Here is a 20,554-nt window from a genome sequence, read left to right on the forward strand (position 1 = left end):
AATTGTTTGTTGGGGCTTGAAGAAAAGGCTTTTCTATCTTTCATCTTGAGAAATGCAAGTCTTCATGTGGTTGCTTTGTGTTTTTGCTTTTGTTTTCCTCATAGTTGGTCTAGGCAGTTCTAAATGCAGTTAATTTACTTCACAACTTGAGCAAGAATCTTCTTCACAGAATATAATTCTGTTGATTCAGTTTCTATAAAAAAGAGCATGGGATCCTGACACAATTTACAGAGCTATAGGAAGGTGGATGCGGGTAGGAAGAGAAGAGACACAGATTGAGTAGTAGGAGAAAACCAGCGCAAAATGGCAAGGAAGCAGCACCATGGACACAGTTTTGAAAAGTGGTAATAAAATGGGCAATCATGAGCATGGCAAAGAAAATTTTCAATGCAAGAGTAGAGAAAAAAAGTCAATTCATGAAATATGCATCTCCAAACTCCTAACTGGATCTGCGTTTGCATTTCCACTTCTTACAGAATTGAAAGGAAAACCGAATTACTAGTATAGAGCAAAGTTGATTTGTTGTATGGCATAGTCAGGAACTGAGACGTCCCATTAATAGATAATTTCAGTCAACTGAATTCTGCATCAACCAGCTTGTGCAGATCTGGCCGCATGAATATTCCTGATGATAACTGGTTGAGGCTATTTTGTTCTATTTAGCAAACTCTTGGTCTTCCAATTCTGCTTCAGCATTAAAAAGTTAATCTTATTGTGTTATTTTCATCATCAAAGCCCACTCAGCCACAGGCATGAAGAAAGAGCTGTAGAGGATAAACAGATTAAAGGGCCTGGATTTGGAAGGAAAAATCAGTGAAAGATTTGTTATGAGAGTTTTAATTTTTAACAGAGTAAGACTGCTGAATCTAATCTGTCTATGAACCTTATTTATGTGACTCTTGAGAACAATGTTTGTGCTGTTTTTGTTCTTTGTTTTCTTGAGATCAAGTTGAGACCCTGCTATGATCACTCAGCCTGTGGAAGGTTCATGAGTATTCGCTGGCCTGTGTGCAGAAAGGTCTATGTGATTCCATCACCTGTGCCGAATAAAAAGCAACAGTTCTCTGGCAAATACGGGTCCTTATTTCTGAGCATGTTGATCAGACACTGGCTTCATTCTATTAACACTGTTATAGAAACATACTTACCTTCATTTTTCCAATTGCACAAACCAGAAAATGTTACAAGGTAGATTTTTCCTCTACCTTTTCTTTCCCTTCCATACATCAACTAAAATGTGCTGAGAAACCACATACACAACACTCACACTTGTAAACTTGAGGAAATCAACATCCCTTCAACTCTTCCTCTTTTTCTCTTCTATTAAAACAGCATAGCCTTTCCTCTCCTACCTAATTGAATTTGTATATTAATTATATTGTTTTCCTCTCAGTAGTACCTTGCCACTATACTACAAATAAAGCAGTCTTCAAAAGCAATGCTGTGCTATTTATTTGTTCCCACTTAAAAACCAAATTTTTATTTATTGTGAGGCTCCAACGTACCTATAGAGTGTGTTTGAAGCATATTTCTTTCTTGGTCCACCTTATCTTGTCATTTATTACAGTTGGGGTTAAATACTTTTTCTTCAAAAGAAGACTTGCTATTATAATTTTTAAAACATGCACTAGAGTTACTGATTACTCCAAAACGATGTATGCTCAAAACATGTACAGGTATGCTCATTTCAAGTTAATCTTTGGATAATGGAGCTCCTAAAAAACTATTATCTCCCAGGGCTAAAGAATTGGAAAGAAAGCCAAGGTGTGAAGCACAGAACATGATAGTCCTTCTTTGTCTTTTTACATATACATAAATTGTTTGTGAATCATATGCTATTTTGAGAATAATTGCCACTTGATTATGTCCCCTTTTGGCTTATGGGTCAATATTTCTAATGATAATAGCTGGGGTTTAGTAATCAACTAATATATGCTAGGCAATATACTAAAAGATTTACATGAACATTTTATTCTTAAAATGAGCTGTTATTATTTTAGAAGAAATTAAGTGGTGCTATGGTTTGAAGGTTTATCCCCTTCAAAATTCATGTTGAAATGTAATTGCCAGCTGGGCACAGTGCCTCATGACTGTAATTCCAGCACTTTGGGAGGCCAAGTGGGTGAATCACTTGAGCTTAGGAGTTTGAGACCAGTCTGAGAAAAATGGGGAAACCCCATCTCTTTAAAAAAACAAAAACAAAAACAAAAACAAAAATTAGCTGGGCGTGGTGGCATATGCCTGTGGTCCCAACTACTCAGGAGGCTGAAGTGGAGGTATTACTTGAGCCTGGGAGGTGGGGGTTGCATTAAGCTGAGATTGCACCACTGCACTACCACCTGGGTGACGGAGCAAGACCTTGTCTCAAAAAATGTATTTGCCTTTGTGATAGTATTAGGAGGTGAGAACTCTAAGAGGTAGTTAGTCATGAGGGCACCACCTGGTGAGTGAACTAGTGTCATTATCATAGGAGTGAGAGTGAGTTCCCCCTTCTTGTTCTTGCTCCTTCTTACCCTCTCACTTTCTGCCACATTATGACATAGCAAGAAGGTCCTTAACAAGATGCCAGCACCTTGACATTGGGCTGTTCATCCTCCAGGAATGAAAGCCAACAAATTTCTTTTCATAACAAATTAACCAGTCTGTGGTATTCTGTCATAGCAGCACAAAGTGGACTAAGATAGATGGGTAACTTGGGGGATTATAACCCAGTCTATCTGACTCTAGAGCCCGCAGCCCCAATTACTACTCCAGATTGCCTCATTTTGAGTGCTGGTACTTTAAGTTATAATAGTCACTTTAAAATAGTGCTCATAATTAAAAGACAATACAAGATACATTCTTGGTCACAACCTTGTATGTTGATAGAGATCTAGTTTAGATTGGGGCTGTTAATAGCAATCTATGACCTTGAAAAATTACGTATGTGGCAGGGAGCTAAAGGCAGGTTTAAAGCGCTTAGATGAGAAATGCTTTGCAATGTGGACATTTAGCTGATAAAAATATATTTAGTTTGCTGGAAAATAATTATAGGTCACCTTTAAAGAGTGTAAAACACACAGTAGTCAGATTATATCTGTCACAAGCTGTCAAAAATGTTTTTTATTGACCTAAAATTGTCTAGAGATTGTTCTAAATCCATATAATCTTACAGAATCCTAACGTTTACATTTTAATTTTTGCCATAGCAGATACATGAGGAAAGATATATACTGTCACTCAGCGCATCAGAGTTAGTGGCAAGGCAAAGGTCAGGAATGCTTTTTCATCTTGATATAGATTCAGTGCAGCAATTTCACATGAAAGCAAATACCTTAGCACTGGATTGCACTGATTACTTCCAAAATTTTTGGAGCTCCATCTGCTCTTTCCTACTTATGCTACTTAGGAAAAAGAAAAAGCAACTTGAGGAAAGCAGCAGCTTCTGGGGCTTCACAAAATAATACACAAAGAGCTCCTCAGTACTGCATAAATATGGAGGAAAGAAAATGAAAAAGAAATTCACTTAAGAAGATGAAAGTCAAACCCTAAGTGTGAGAATGTGGCACAAAGAAAGTCCTAGACTGCTAATAGGTACAAGGTTTCTTTCTGGAAGGATGGGAATGTTTTAAAATTAGGTTGTGGTGACACTGCACAACTCTGTAAATATTCTAAACAGTCATTGAGCTGTATTCATAAAATGGGTGAAAGTTATGGTATGCAAATTATATCTTAACAAAGCTGATAAATAAGGAAAAAGAAAAATAAAAGAAGAAGAAAGTCGTAAGAATAACCACACAGAAACCATAGAATGGGCAAGTGAAAATTAACTCAGGAGAGAGGCAATGGCAATTTTACATCAATAGCACATTTGTTCTAACATTTGTTCCAGCATATCTAGAGATACTCTTTTAAAGTTGAGTAGACGGATTATTTGGAATGTTCTTCCCAAATGGAGACCGTTGTAGTGAGTGGATAAAAAGACACCCCTCTCAACTTGTCCTTTTCATTCTAGCATTAAGGGCCTACTGATTTTCACTAGCATGAAAAGCAGGAGATATGCTGCGTGACTTATAATCCCTTAAAGAGGGTTGGGTTTAATTTATATCTACTGGAAGCATTAATGGTTGTTATGAAAAACAAAAGCCAAATGGGTAATGTTAAAAATGGTTAGTATTTACTGCAAAGGCAAGCTAATAAAGGTTCCCCAACCTATTCTTTGAAGAAGCTCAACCCTTCCCACCACTTAACTCTCTCCTTCAGAGACCCAGAGTGGCTCCTTTTCCTAATTTTCATAGGCATACTCTGCAGGCTAGCAGGAATATGGCTAACTGTTTAACAGGCAGAACTATAAAAGCATGGCAAGTCTAGAATACCTAAATGGGACATCATCCTAAGTTTAAAATGTCTGGCATAAATAAATGTTATTATATTGTGCAACCCTTTTTTTCTATTTCAGAATTGCCCTTCCATTAGATATAAAACATCCATCAGCAAAAGAAGGGATCTAGGGATCTTTAATCTCAGAGATAGATAAATTATCAAAATTTGTTTAGGCCAATTGCTGATCTCCCAGACAAACTGTTACCAAATAGTCAGCTAATTACCCTGAAACATCTGACTTCAATACATTAGGAAGCAAACAGGCAGATTGGACTTCATTATTATACCTTATTAAGTTATTACTAATTGTGGCATTAAATATTGTCAGAAATCCAGAACAAATGTTCTTACTTTTAACTCTAATTAAACTTGATTTCCAAATTAGTATTAATTACTATATGTCAAAAAAATAAATATTTTTTGGCCAGGGGAAAATAGCAGGGAAATAAATCTCAAGCACTTTCAACAGCAAAGAGATTGAAATCACTATCAGAGTTGACAACATCTTAGGTAAAGACAGAATTAACTACCTGCGTTTACCAGAAAACATCTTGTCCACAATCCCTGCTGATAAAAGAAGTGATATTTAGAATGCATTTAGATAGCATTAAAAGTTTGACTATCTAAGACACAGTTTTTCTACATTTTCCCTGCTATAGCCAAATTTAACATTTATCTCAATTTTCCAGTAAGGATTACAAATTAAGGCCATTTAAAATAAGACACAAATGACTTTTTCCTTTTTTTTTTTTTTTTTTTTTTTTTTTTTTTTTGAGACAGAGTTTCACTCTTGTTGCCCAGGCTGGAGTGCAATGGTGCCATCTTGACTCACCGCAACCTTCAACTCCTGGGCTCAAGCTATTCTCCTGCCTCAGCCTCCCAGTAGCTGGGATTACAGGCATGCACCACCACACCCGGCTAATTTTGTATTTTTAGTAGAGATGGGGTTTTTCAATGTTGGCCAGGCTGGTATCGAACTCCCGATCTCAGGTGATCCGCCCACCTCGGCCTCCCAAAGTGCTGGGATTACAGGCATGAGCCACCATGCCCCGCCACAAATGACTTTTTCTTTCACGTTCCTACAGACTTCTGCATACGGTCTTCATTCCACAAATGGTGTTTACTAGTTTATTCTTACCTGTGTTTCTTTTATATTGTATTTATATTGCCTTGAATTATGGCTTAGGCTTATTCATTCCTCATGGAATTATTGAATATTATTAACATTATCTAAAAGTAGATAATGAAACTGAAGTTTAGAGAAGTCACTATAGTTCCAGACTCATGCAAATATTCAGAATTCTAGTGCATGATTTTTATTACTTTCATACACATTCACAGAGCAGGGACTACATATATTATAATAATAAACTATATTTGCAAGGAGTGTATAGTAGATATATATTTTTGTTTGATTTTGTTTTTACCCACAATATATATTCTTCATTGAAAACCATATGCTGAGAACTTCCACTTAGGTAAACAAGGTACACAGGTCTAAGCCAATCAGCATCCTCTTGCTACAGCAATTAGATGTGTAAGGAGCATGTATATTCCATTCAGAACCAACAAGATGCTATAAGCCTTTTTCTTGGGACTTCTGGGAAAACGATTCTTACTTTCTCTGCACTCCTTTTGCTACAACCTGGGGAAAACGTGGATGAGAATGGGGCCAAACCAGTGGAAGTGATGCTGAGAGGTTAAGAAGAAGAAATCAGATAAAGGTGATACTTTGTTTATTGTTTGAACAAATGTTTGTATGGAGCTTACAATCGACCAGGCAATGTTTTAAGCACTTTACAAATACTAACTCATTTATTCTTCTAAACAAACCCATGGGTGGGTACTGGCATAATACTGACTTTATAATTAGGGAAACTGAGAGACAAAGATGTTAAGAAACTTGTCTAATGTAAAAGAGTTAATACACAAAGGAGCAGGAATTTGAACCCAAATGACCTGGCTCCAATATCTGTGCTCTTAGCCACTTTGCTAGGATCATACTTCAAGCCCCTACATCAATGGTAAGGTGATATATATTTGACAGTGTTATTGAAATCAGGAAAAAAAAGGAAGGAAGGAAGGATTTGTTGCATTTGCCAATTTCCCTGGTGTAAATATTCTCACTGTGGCTGATTTCAAGCTGTTGGCAAGATGGTGTCTGGTTTCCAAAACTCCCCCAAATTTAATAATTGGAGAGTTGATACAAGCCAGCTCTGGTACTCCACTGGGGCTTACATCAAATCTCCCTTCCACAAGACTATTTTTTGTAAACCTGTAATGTTTCTTTTGGTTTAAGTCACTTTTTTGGGGTTTTCTGTCTTTTGCAGTATTAAAGAGTCTTAACCAATATCAAGCTTCACAGATATGGAAATAGTTTCACATCAGTTGCTCCTTGTCACATTAAACCTCCATAGTAACCTAATGAGATAGGCAAATCACTCAACAGTTTTCCCATCTTACTCATCAGAAATTGAAGATTGAGGGGCTTACGAATTTGGTCTGTGCAGTACTGGTTACATAGTATGCCAGACCCAGTGCAAAATGAAAACGTAGGGTCCCTTGTTCAAAAGTTGCTGAGAATTTTAAAATGGAGACAGAAGAGTGTTAAATGAAGTGCATGGAGTACGGGACCCTGTGCAACTGCACAAGTCACACATCCATGAAGGTGGCCCTGGGTCTCTGTAACCCTGAAAAGTAGCAGAGGTGGCGTGTAAATCCAGATCCACAAGTTTCATAGCCCATAGTCTCCACTGCTTCCCTTCAAAGTGAAGGATCTGTAAATTAATTACTGATATTTCTATGTAGAATTTGTTATTTAAACCATTAATGATAGTAATATTTTGTATTGTTGACCAGTTTAAACACACACATCTACACTCAAAGACTCCTACATTGCAACAGTTATATATTAGATCACAAGTATGCTTAATCTTAATTTCTTATTTATATTAAATTTCCTTGACAACATTAAAAATAAATCTTGCCATAAATTTATTGAGCTACCTATATTGTACATTTTTAACTTTTCAACCAGAGCCAGAAAAACAAAACAAATAATATTTCACATATGAGATTTTTAATCATTCTACCTGATATGCCATCTTATTCCCTGCCACACATAGCACGCAATTGCTTCATTTAAAAAAATTTAGGTGGCCTTTTTTTTTTTTGCAGAGCAAGATGGCTGAATAGGAACAGCTCCAGTCTCCAGCTCCCAGGGCGAGTGACACAGAAGATGGGTGATTTCTGCATTTTCAACTGAGGTACCGGGTTCATCTCACTAGGGTGTGCTGGACAATCGGTGCTGGTCAGCTGCTGCAGCCCGACCAGAGAGAGCTGAAGCAGGGCGAGGCATCGCCTCACCTGGGAAGTGAAAGGGGGAAGGGAATCCCTTTTCCTAGCCAGGGGAACTGAGACACACAACACCTGGAAAATCGGGTAACTCCCACCCCAATACTGCGCTTTACCAAGGGTCTTAGCAAACGGCACAGCAGGAGATTATATCCCACACCTGGCCAGGAGGGTCTCACGCCTGGGGAGCCTCCCTCATTGCTAGCACAGCAGTCTGCAATCTAACGGCAAGGCAGCAGCGTGCCTGGGGGAGGGCTGCCTGCCATTGCTGAGGCTTAAGTAGGTAAACAAAACCTCTGGGAAGCTTGAACTGGGTGGAGCCCACAGCAGCTCAAGAAGGCCTGCCTGTCTCTGTAGACTCCACCTCTGGGGACAGGGCACAGCTAAACAAAACAAAAAAAAGCAGCAGAAACCTCTGCAGATGCAAATGACCCAGTCTGACAGCTTTGAAGAGAGCAGTGGATCTCCTAACATGGAGGTTGAGATCTGAGAATGACAGACTGCCTGCTCAAGTGGGTCCCTGACCCCTGAGTAGCCTAACTGGGAGACATCCCCCACTAGGGGCAGATCGACACCCCACACCTCACACGGCGGGTTACACCCCTGAGAGGAAGCTTCCAAAGCAAGAATCAGACAGGTACACTCGCTATTCAGCAATATTCTATCTTCTGCAGCCTCTGCTGCTGATACCCAGGCAAACAGGGTCTGGAGTGGACCTCAAGCAATCTTCAACAGCCCTACAGCTGAGGGTCCTGACTGTTAGAAGGAAAACTAACAAACAGGAAGGACACCCACACCAAAACCCCATCAGTACGTCACCATCATCAAAGACCAAAGGCAGATAAAACCACAAAGATGGGAAAAAGGCAGGGCAGAAAAGCTGGAAATTCAAAAAATAAGAGCGCATCTCCCCCTCCAAAGGAACGCAGCTCATCGCCAGCAACAGATCAAAGCTGGATGGAGAATGACTTTGACGAGGTGAGAGAAGAAGGTTTCAGTCCATCAAACTTCTCAGAGCTAAAGGAGGAATTACATACCCAGCACAAAGAAACTAAAAATCTTGAAAAAAGAATGGAAGAATGGATAACTAGAATAATCAATGCAGACAAGGCCATAAACGAACTGACAGAGATAAAAACCATGACACGAGAAATACATGACAAACGCAGAAGCTTCAGTAACTGACTCAATCAACTGGAAGAAAGAGTATCAGCGATTGAGGATCAAATGAATGAAATGAAGCGAGAAGAGAAGTCTAAAGAAAAAAGAGGAAAAAGAAATGAACAAAGCCTTCAAGAAGTATGGGATTATGTGAAAAGACCAAATCTACGTCTGATTGAGGTGCCTGAAAGTGAGGGGGAAAATGGAACCAAGTTGGAAAACACTCTTCAGGATATCATCCAGGAGAAGTTCCCCAACCTAGTAAGGCAGGCCAACATTCAAATTCAGAAAATACACAGAACGCCACAAAGATACTCCTCGAAATGAGCAACTCCAAAACACATAATTGTCAGATTCACCAAAGTTGAAATGAAGGAAAAACTGTTAAGGGCAGCCAGAGAGAAAGGTTGGGTTACACACAAAGGGAAGCCCATCAGACTAACAGCAGATCTCTTGGCAGAAACTCTCCAAGCCAGAAGAGAGTGGGGGCCAATATTCAACATTCTTAAAGAAAAGAATTTTAAACCCAGAATTTCATATCTAGCCAAACTATGTTTCATAAGTGAAGGAGAAATAAAATCCTTTATAGATAAGCAAATGCTTAGAGATTTTGTCACCACCAGGCCTGCTTTACAAGAGACCCTGAAGGAAGCACAAAACATGGAAAGGAACAACCAGTACCAACCATTGCAAAAACATGCCAAAATGTAAAGACCATCAAGGCTAGGAAGAAACTGCATCAACTAATGAGCAAAATAACCAGTTAATATCATAATGACAGGATCAAGTTCACACATAACAATATTAACCTTAAATGTAAATGGACTAAATGCTCCAATTAAAAGACACAGACTGGCAAACTGGATAAAGAGTCAAGACCCATCAGTTTGCTGTATTCGGGAGACCCATCTCACATGCAGAGACATACTTAGGCTCAAAATAAAGGGATGGAGGAAGATCTACCAAGCAAATGGAGAACAAAAAAAGCAGGGGTTGCAATAATAGTCTCTGATAAAACAGACTTTAAACCATCAAAGATCAAAAGAGACAAAGAAGGCCATTACATAATGGTAAAGAGATCAATTCAACGGGAAGAGCTAACTATCCTAAATATATATGCACCCAATACAGGAGCACCCAGATTCATAAAGCAAGTCCTTAGAGACTTACGAAGAGACTTAGACTCCCATACAATAATAATGGGAGACTTCAACACCCCACTGTCAACATTAGACAGATCAACGAGACAGAAAGTTAACAAGGATATCCAGGAATTGAACTCAACTTTGCACCAAGCAGACCTAATAGACATCTACAGAACTCTCCACCCCAAATTAACAGAATATACATTCTTCTCAGCACCACATCACACTTATTCCAAAATTGACCACATAATTGGAAGTAAAGCACTCCTCAGCAAATATAAAAGAACAGAAATTATAACAAACTGTCTCTCAGACCACAGTGCAATAAAACTAGAACTCAGGACTAAGAAACTCAATCAAAACTGCTCAACTACATGGAAACTGAACAACCTGCTCCTGAATGACTACTGGGTACATAACGAAATGAAGGCAGAAACAAAGATGTTCTTTGAAACCAATGAGAACAAAGATACAACATACCAGAATCTCTGGGATACATTTAAAGCAGTGTATAGAGGGAAATTTATAGCACTAAATGCCCACAAGAGAAAGCTGGAAAGATCTAAAATTGACACTCTAACATCACAATTAAAAGAACTAGAGAAGCAAGAGCAAACACATTCAAAAGCTAAGGCAAGGCAAGAAATAACTAAGATCAGAGCAGAACTGAAGGAGATAGAGACACAAAAAACCCTCCAAAAAATCAATGAATCCAGGAGTTGGTTTTTTGAAAAGACCAACAAAATTGATAGACCACTAGCAAGACTAATAAAGAAAAAAAGAAGAATCAAATAGACGCAATAAAAAATGATAGAGGGGATATCACCCCTGACCCCACAGAAATACAAACTACCATCAGAGAATACTATAAACACCTCTACGCAAATAAACTGGAAAATCTAGAAGAAATGGATAATTTCCTGGACACTTACACTCTCCCAAGACTAAACCAGGAAGAAGTTGAATCCCTGAATAGACCAATAGCAGGCTCTGAAATTGAGGCAATAATTAATAGCTTACCAACCAAAAAAACTCCAGGACCAGATGGATTCACAGCTGAATTATACCAGAGGTACAAGGAGAAGCTGGTACCATTCCTTCTGAAACTATTCCAATCAATAGAAAAAGAGGGAATCCTCCCTAACTCATTTTATGAGGCCAACATCATCCTGATACCAAAGCCTGGCAGAGACACAACAAAAAAAGAGAATTTTAGACCAATATCCCTGATGAACATCGATGCAAAAATCCTCAATAAAATACTGGCAAACCGATCCAGCAGCACATCAAAAAGCTTATCCACCATAATCAAGTGGGCTTCATCCCTGGGATGCAAGGCTGGTTCAACATATGCAAATCAATAAACGTAATCCAGCATATAAACAGAACCAAAGACAAAAACCACATGATTATCTCAATAGACGCAGAAAAGGTCTTTGACAAATTCAACAGCCCTTCATGCTAAAAACTCTCAATAAATTCGGTATTGACGGAACGTATCTCAAAATAATAAGAGCTATTTATGACAAACCCACAGCCAATATCATACTGAATGGGCAAAAACTGGAAGCATTCCCTTTGAAAACTGGCACAAGATAGTGATGCTCTCTCTCTCACTACTCCTATTCAACATAGTGTTGGAAGTTCTGGCTAGGGCAATCAGGCAAGAGAAAGAAATCAAGGGTATTCAGTTAGGAAAAGAAGAAGTCAAACTGTCCCTGTTTGCAGATGACATGATTGTCTATTTACAAAACCCCATCATCTCAGCCCAAAATCTCCTTAAGCTGATAAGCAACTTCAGCAAAGTCTAAGGAAACAAAATTAATGTGCAAAAATCACAAGCATTCTTATACACCAGTAACAGACAAACAGAGAGCCAAATCACGAATGAACTTCCATTCACAATTGCTTCAAAGAGAATAAAATACCTAGGAATCCAATTTACAAGGGATGTAAAGGACCTCTTCAAGGAGAACTACAAACCACTGCTCAGTGAAATAAAAGAGGACACAAACAAATGAAAGAACATACCATGCTCATGGATAGGAAGAATCAATATTGTGAAAATGGCCATAATGCCCAAGGTAATTTATAGGTTCAATGCCATCCCCATCAAGCTACCAATGACTTTCTTCACAGCATTGGAAAAAAACTGCTTTAAAGTTCATATGGAACCAAAAAAGAGCCCGCATCGCGAAGACAATCCTAAGTCAAAAGAACAAAGCTAGAGGCATCATGCTACCTGACTTCAAACTATACTACAAGGCTACAGTAACCAAAAAGCATGGTACTGGTACCAAAACAGACATATAGACCAATGGAACAGAACAGAGTCCTCAGAAATAATACCACACATCTACAGCCATCTGATCTTTGACAAACCTGAGAAAAACAAGAAATGGGGGAAGGATTCCCTATTTAATAAATGGTGCTGGGAAAATTGGCTAGCCATAAGTAGAAAGCTGAAACTGGATCCTTTCCTTACTTCTTATACGAAAATTAATTCAAGATGGATTAGAGACTTAAATGTTAGACCTAATACCATAAAAACCCTAGAAGAATACCTAGGTAGTACCATTCAGGACATAGGCATGGGCAAGTACTTCATGTCTAAAACACCAAAAGCAATGGCAACAAAAGCCAAGATTGACAAATGGGATCTAATTAAACGAAAGAGCTTCTGCACAGCAAAAGAAACTACCATCAGAGTGAACAGGCAACCTACAGAATAGGAGAAAATTTTTGCAATCTACTCATCTGACAAAGGGCTAATATCCAGAACCTACAAAGAACTCAATCAGATTTACAAGAAAAAAACAAACAAATCCATCAAAAAGTGGGCAAAGTATATGAACAGATATTTCTCAAAAGAAGACATGCATACAGCCTACAGACACATGAAAAAATGCTCGTCATCACTGGCCATCAGAGAAATGCAAATCAAAACACAATGAGATACCATCTCACACCAGTTAGAATGGCAATCATTAAAAAAATCAGGAAACAACAGGTGCTGGAGAGGATGTGGAGAAATAGGAACACTTTTACACTGTTGGTGGGATTGTAAACTAGTTCAACCATTATGGAAAACAGTATGGCGATTCCTCAAGGATCTAGAACTAGAAATACCATATGACCCAGCCATCCCATTACTGGGTATATACCCAAAGGATTATAAATCATGCTGCTATAAAGACACATGCACACATATGTTCATTGCAGCACTATTCACAATAGCAAAGACTTGGAATCAACCCAAATGTCCATCAGTGACAGACTGGATTAAGAAAATGTGGCACATATACACCATGGAATACTATGCAGCCATAAAAAATGATGAGTTTTTTTCCTTTGTAGGGACATGGATGCAGCTGGAAATCATCATTCTCAGCAAACTATCACAAGAACAGAAAACCAAACACCATATGTTCTCACTCATAGGTGGGAACTGAACAATGAGATCACTTGGACTCGGGAAGGGGAACATCACACACCGCGGCCTATTATGGGGAGGGGGTAGGGGGGGGGGATTGCACTGGGAGTTATACCTGATGTAAATGATGAGTTGATGGGTGCTGACGAGTTGATGGGTGCAGCACACCAACATGGCACAAGTATACATATGTAACAAACCTGCACGTTATGCACATGTACCCTACAACTTAAAGTATAAAAACAAACAAACAAACAAACAAACCAGTAGAATGACAAAAACAAACAAACAAAACAAAAGAAAACAAAAAATTTAGGCAACTCTATATGTCCTGCGGATTAAAAAAATATACATCCACTTCATTTCTCACTACAATATTTAAGAATTACCTCAGTTGTCTCCCTCCTCATGGAAAACATGGGCCTACGTACAGCTGTTTACAGTGTAATTACTATTAAAAATTTTCAAGTCTGATGAGGTTTATTACTAAGATTCTCACATTCAAAAATCATTAAATCTCATGACAGTATTTTGTAATATATAATAATGAAATAATGAAATCAATGAAATGGGAAAAAAAATTATATAAGATAACATTTAGAGGTCAGATTATGTGGTTTTATGTAACATCTGAGCTCTACTATTCAGTGTTTGAGGATTTTAAAGAAAACAGAAAACTCCCCACCACAATAAACAGCTGAATAATGCTTCCAACTTAATCTATGCAAGCAACCAGAAGCTAGTTTATTATGAATTATAACCTAGAAGCAGGGACTCAGTATAAACATTGCTCTTAACTGTTCGATTTACCTGTTGATTAACCTAGACTATTTAATTTTCATTAATGTCTGAAACATTAGAAGATGAGAGGTAGAATATTCCAGCATGATCTCTAGAAATTTGGCAAAAATGCTTCAAGTAAGTAAATAAATACATATGTATGTCTTAAAGATGATTTTCTAAAACATTTCAAAGTTACAGTGTTTGTTAATGAGCAATGAAAATAAATGTATCACTAAAGAAAGGAGATTTCTACATTGGCACCAAAATGAGAGCATTTCAACCATGGCTGATTTACCCATCACCTGTAGTAGTATTACCTGCTCAGATCTGTTCTGATGTTGATATTGGTATTGAGCAAAGGTATTACGGGAAGAAGTAATTTCATCCTCAAATTGTTTCTTCACCTTGGCCAAACCACCAGGCACTGTGCACATTTCTGATTCTTCCATCATCTAGGATGATTTAAGAAAAAGGAAAATTCAGCTTTACAGCTGTGCAGGATGGGATTCTCAAGCTATTTTTAAAATAGTTGACATTTATTGATAGGCAGTATCTTAAAAAGATATTCACATACACCATTATTTCAGTATGCCTTTAACAAAAGCTTAATAAAGATATTCTTTCTGGGTTGTTTTCTCATTTTTCAGTCTTTTGATATAAAGTCAGAAGAATCTTCAAAGTATTGAGTTAATTCTCCTAATCTCAGATAAATTTTGATGTCTGCAGATAAGACCTATTAGATTGCACAGTATTTCTCCTGTAATATACAGACTAGTGGATATTAGAATAATGGACTCAATTTGAACCCACAATAAAGTTGTCATTAAAATCCCAAACATCTATATAGGGAACACATTATTAAGAATAATTTTAAAATCATTTTTACTCCAAATTTTTTAAATTATTAACAAAATAGCCTCAGAATATTCCTTATGTAAAAATATTAATATGAGTAATGAGACTACTTAAGTGATTTTGTATGTATTAAATGACATATTTTGTCATTTAATGCTTCTCCATATTCTGTGAGATATGGACACCTATTACCCACATTTTAAAATAAGGAAATTGAGACTTAGAGAAGTAAGACAGCTTATTACGTTCTCACAGCTAGAACAGAAGTGCTGGCACTGGAATTTCAATCCGCATCTGTCTGTCTTCATCACTGGCCTCAAAGAATAGGCAGAAAACCAGCAGTTATACTACTCCAGGATTAGCACATCCCAGGCATCAGCTCTGAGCACTGGCATGTCAGAATCAGGGGACTTTCACATTAGAAGCGTTCTAGTCTATCACTGTCATTTCACAAATGAAAAAACTAATTTCGATAGGTATCATTGGAAGCAATTTGAAAAGCACCTTAGTAGTCCTGTAAGACCTATGCCTCTTCAGGAAGTGCAGAAGTAGCTCAGGCGCATTGGTTTTGATGATTCAGCAGACTCCAGAGCCCAGCAGGCAGTCAAGCCCAGATGGGATAACTCTCAAGCAAACAGGCCCCATGCCAGCCTTCCCTCCTCCAGGAATATTCTAGGTCTCCTTGCAACTGGAAGACTTGGCAACACTTCAAGTAAGAGCAGGTCTCCTTAGGTCTGACCCAGTCCTGACATAACCCTCAATGCCTTAAGATGTCGAAAGTAACTGAGGGCCCAGGAGCTGAGAGGTTTCTATACCGAGGACTGGGGACTTTGGGGTCCTGGATATTTACCCAAATAAGTAGGTTTTCAAATAGATATTAAAAATGTAGTGCCTATCTAGAGGTTTGGGTTTCCCATACTCCAGAATATTATAAACGAATATTCAGGATTATCTAAATTACTAGCAAATACTCAAGTGGTTGCTTTACTAAGTTAATAATGTCTCCTCATTTATGTGGACTATCAGATATTTCAGAATATGCCTGCTGGCCCTTTGAGAAGAGATGATTGTACTCTTCTATGAACTAGGTATATATTGTATCAAATTTTCCAACAAACTTCAAATGTAAATCCTAATCAATTACTTCTAGTTGATGTATGTTAAGGTCATAAAAATGTACAGCAGCCCTTTTGAAATTTAAGATAGAGAGAAAAACGGGAAGGGTGAATTAAGGCCACAATATTTATTTTACCCCTTCTGCCATTTAATTTATATAAGTGGCTTTCCTGGATAAATTATATATAGATAATATATAAGTATTAAATTATAGACATTAAGGTAATTATTAAGAAGAACCTTGCTGCTTCAAACAACTATTATGATGTCCCAATCATGTGCAAATTAATCTGGCAAGCCTTAGTATTATGCTTACAACTGGATGCTCTCCTGGTAAGTGCATTTTCACAAAAAGATCAATTATTATGCTGGACAGGTTGCCTCTCATCTATAAAATGGATTAAAAAACAGATATACCAGCCTGGTGCGGTGTCTCACACCTGTGATCCTAGTACTTTGGGAGGCCAAGGTGGGCGGATCACAAGGTCAGGAGTTTGAGACAAGCCTGGTCAACATGTGGGAAACTCCATCTCTACTAAAAAAGTACAAAAATTAGCCGGGCATGGTGGCACATGCCTGTAATTCCAGCTACTTGGGAGGCTGAGGCAGGAGAATTGCCTGAACCTAGGAGGCAGAGGTTGCAATGAGCCGAGATTGTGCCACTGCACTCCAGCCTGGGCAACAGAGCAAGACTCTGTCTCAAAAAAACAAAACAAAACAAATACACCCATTACTTTCCTTTAGCACTGCACTTTAGAAACAGACTATATTACACAAGGAAAAATTCATACAGTTGATTTTTCTTTCTTTTTTTTTTTTTTTGGAGATGGAGTCTTCTCACTCAGCAGTCCAGGCTGGAATCCAGTGGCACAATCTCAGCTAACTGCAACCACCCTCTCCTGGGTTCAAGCGATTCTCCCGTCTCAGCCTCCCTAGTAGCTGGGATTACTGGCACCCGCCACCATGCTTGGCTATTTTTTTTTTTTTTTTTGTATTTTAGTAGAGATGGGGTTTCTTCATGTTGGCCAGGCTGGTCTTGAACTGCTGATCTCAGGTGATCCACCCACCTTGGCCTCCCAAAATGCTAGGATTACAGGCGAGAGCCACTACAGATTATTTTTAATAGTAGTACTAATACCACCCCTACTACCCCTGGTACTATCATTACGCTACTGCAGCTGCTCATTCACCCAAGTGAGACAAATCTTCTGAAATACGGTTCAGTGGTGATGCTAAGCCTTCCTTGTTCCACTCAGCGTTTAGATGAAAGTTTACACACGACAGATGGCAGGACTTGCCCAAGAAGCAGTCTGTGGCCATAACCTGGAGTAATGCTTCCTTGCTCAGTTGGGGACCTTTCCTGTGAAATTTATTTCTTGCATTATTTCCTTGCATTATTTAGTGTCATGCTCTAAATGTCCCAACTAATGAATGTCATCATTGACCACATAACTGAAATTGCTTTGTGTTGAAACTTTTTATGTTTATTATTATTCTGTGTTTCTTATTATTTGGCTCAGCAATAAGGTTTGGAATCTAATGGGTATGCTGATAATAATATGTTAATTTGAACACTTAACAGTTAAATCTAGGTAAATACATTACACCGTCCTCAAGTTCTTTTTACAAAAACGGTTATTGGTTTATAGGGCATAAAAGAAATAATATAATTTTGGGAGTTGGACAGATAGTGCTTCTAATTCCAGCCCTGACAATTAAAATCTTGGGCTACAGCTCTTGAACTCGGGTTTCCTTCTTATAAACTGGGCCTAGAAATATTTTTCTCACAGATTTATTGTGAGTATTAAAAAAGGTAAAGGGAATAAAATTGCACAGACTTGAAAATGTATCTGGCATTTTAATTCATTGTACGACAAGTGTTACTTTTCCCTCTCTTTTAGGGGGCTTCTACAGACCACCACTGTTTCACAGGCATAACTTTCATTTAGATACAACCAAATGCCATCTGATTGAGTCTAAGACAAGGAAAAATAGATTGTCTTTACATGTGTAAATATGATTGAAATATAGTAGATTCAGTTTGGGTCTGATTCTGTGACTTCCAGATTTTGCACTTAAAATTTTGGGCTAATTGTGGAGATACAGATGTAGTCACAGGCAGTTTCCATGATATTTTTGGTGTGTTGGGGGTGGCTTGAACAAGCATTTCATGCACATGATTAAATAAATAATGATTTTGCTTTGCTTTAGATATTTACCAGGATTCCGCTGAGATAATGTATGTGCTCTTCTTTCTCACAGTATTCGCTTAGGGCCAAACCATATAGTATAATATTTATTTAGGGGGCCAAAAATACTTTCTCATTTAGGAAAGAGGAGGAAGTTGAATTCAGTTAGAAGTGTACAAGAGTCAAGAGACTAGGAATCTAGCTTGGCCTCCTCACTACCTAATTTTATAATCTCCTATAAGTAACTTTCTCTTGGTTTTCTTGTCTATAAAGTATGCAGGGAAGAGAGCATTACTAAATTCTTTATATGTAGACGTTTTCAGATTAGCCCTAAAGTTTTTGCTTTTGTATTAAATAATGGGATCATTTAGTTTCCTTATGCATCCAATATAAACAGTCCCTTTTTAAACACATTATAAATATATATCATGCCCTGATACCACTTTTTAAATGTATATTCTCATAGTAACTGGCAAGATCAATCTTCCTAAATCAAATATTGTTTACTAAATAACCAGTCTTTAACTAGGCATTTTCAAAATCAACTGTTTCCTCATGAATCATTTCTCTAATTTAGAACACGAATAAGTTCCTCAATGATCCAGCAGGGGGTGCCATCGAAGAAGACTGGCAGGAGGTACTGTAGTGCCACTGTTTATTTTGGAAGTGATCTAGATACTTCTGTCACTTCTGCACATTCATTCCAAATTTAAGCTGTGTCTAAAATGTATTTTAATGACTATGTGAAAACTTAAATGTCATCTAGAATTGCATTTTTTAAATGAATTTGGCACAATCAGCCTTGTCTCTAAATAATTTGTAAAGAAGCATGTTAAGTGTAGCTATTTTAATACACTACCTTTTTTTTGGCTTCTCTCTCTCTCTCTCTCTCTCTCTCTCTCTCTCTCATATACAACTAGGCTAATTTGGAGATTATAATTATAAAAGAACTTTCTTATATTCCATTAAGTTGAAAGCCACAGAATACAGAACCCAAAAATTCTTTTGAATATGACTTTATAATGCGTTGGCTCTAAATATTGGTGATCTTACTGAATCCTGCAGTTTCCTATAATCATAATTGGTTTAGCAGAGTGTCTACATTGCTAATCTCTCTCATTTTTATGTTGATTAAACCTTTCCTAATGGATTTAGTACATACAGAGACACGAGAAAAGCCAAAGAAATTATACTGCCAGTGAATTTCAATGAACCATATATGAGACCAAGGAAGGTGACATGCAAACCCACATTATTAAAATTTGAAATTAATTCCCAACCTTCCTGAGGAGAATATCTACAGGTTAAGTGATAATGATGATAATAATAACAGATGTATACAGTGCCTTATGGCTTTCACGTAAATTGTCTCTCTGATTCCTCACCAAGACTCTGTGTGGTAAATGATGATCCCCATTTTTCAGCCAAGGAAACTGAAGCTCAGAGAGAAGTTAAGACAGTAGTTCAAGGCCGGGTGCAGTGGCTCACGCCTGTAATCCCAGCACTTTGGGAGGCTGATGCGGGAGGATCATGAGGTCAAGAGATCAAGACCATCCTGGCTAACATCGTGAAACCCCGTCTCTACTAAAAATAGAAAGCTGAGTACGGTGGCATGCTCCTGCAATCCCAGTTACTCGGGAGGCTGAGGCAAGAGAACCACTTGAATCCAGAAGGTGGAGGGTGCAGTGAGCTGAGCCATTGCACTCCAGTCTGGATGACAGAGCAAGACTCCATCTCAAAAAAATTAAAAAAAGGTCAAATTCACGCAAGTAATAAGTAGCACAGTTGAAACTTAAATTCAGATAGTCTGGATTGATTTCACACACTATTTTTGTACTCTTTCTACTTTAGCTCCCTGTCCAGTAGTATTCTTACATTTCAAATATAAAGAGGGAATTGGGACAGACAGTAAGCACATTGCCTAATGCAAAACCATTAGAAGCAGCTTACATTAGCAGAGAAGCTGCGGCAGTCACCCCTGGAAACGGCTGCCTGGTACCTTGCCATCCGCTCCTTCAGGGAGACCACTTCGTGGAGGTCTGACACAACCTCGCCCAGAGCAGCACTGTCTTCTGCAAATCCACTCTCAGGCTTATTAGGGCCAGCAATCGCTGAAAGCAAATGGAGCGTGCTTAGATATGTGTGTTAAGCTTTAA

At 38.1% G+C, this 20,554-nt stretch overlaps 1 protein-coding gene across 4 annotated transcripts in view; it reads right to left on the reverse strand.

Annotated features, from left to right (window-relative positions):
• The window catches only part of XIRP2 (xin actin binding repeat containing 2), a 595,003-nt gene that overhangs the window by 33,408 nt on the left and 541,041 nt on the right, over positions 1-20,554 (reverse strand). For 3 of the 4 annotated variants that reach the window (XM_050752819.1, XM_050752814.1, XM_050752815.1), the window contains 2 exons: positions 20,349-20,509; positions 14,556-14,690 (listed from right to left, as the gene is read on the reverse strand). In XM_050752819.1, the coding sequence (XP_050608776.1) occupies positions 14,556-14,690; positions 20,349-20,509 (296 nt within the window). The remainder of the gene's footprint in view (positions 1-14,555; positions 14,691-20,348; positions 20,510-20,554) is intronic. The other variant, XM_050752816.1, reaches the window with a different exon arrangement.

The sequence above is a fragment of the Macaca thibetana genome, chromosome 12 (genome assembly GCF_024542745.1).
Source record: "Macaca thibetana thibetana isolate TM-01 chromosome 12, ASM2454274v1, whole genome shotgun sequence".
NCBI classification, from domain to species: domain Eukaryota; kingdom Metazoa; phylum Chordata; class Mammalia; order Primates; family Cercopithecidae; genus Macaca; species Macaca thibetana.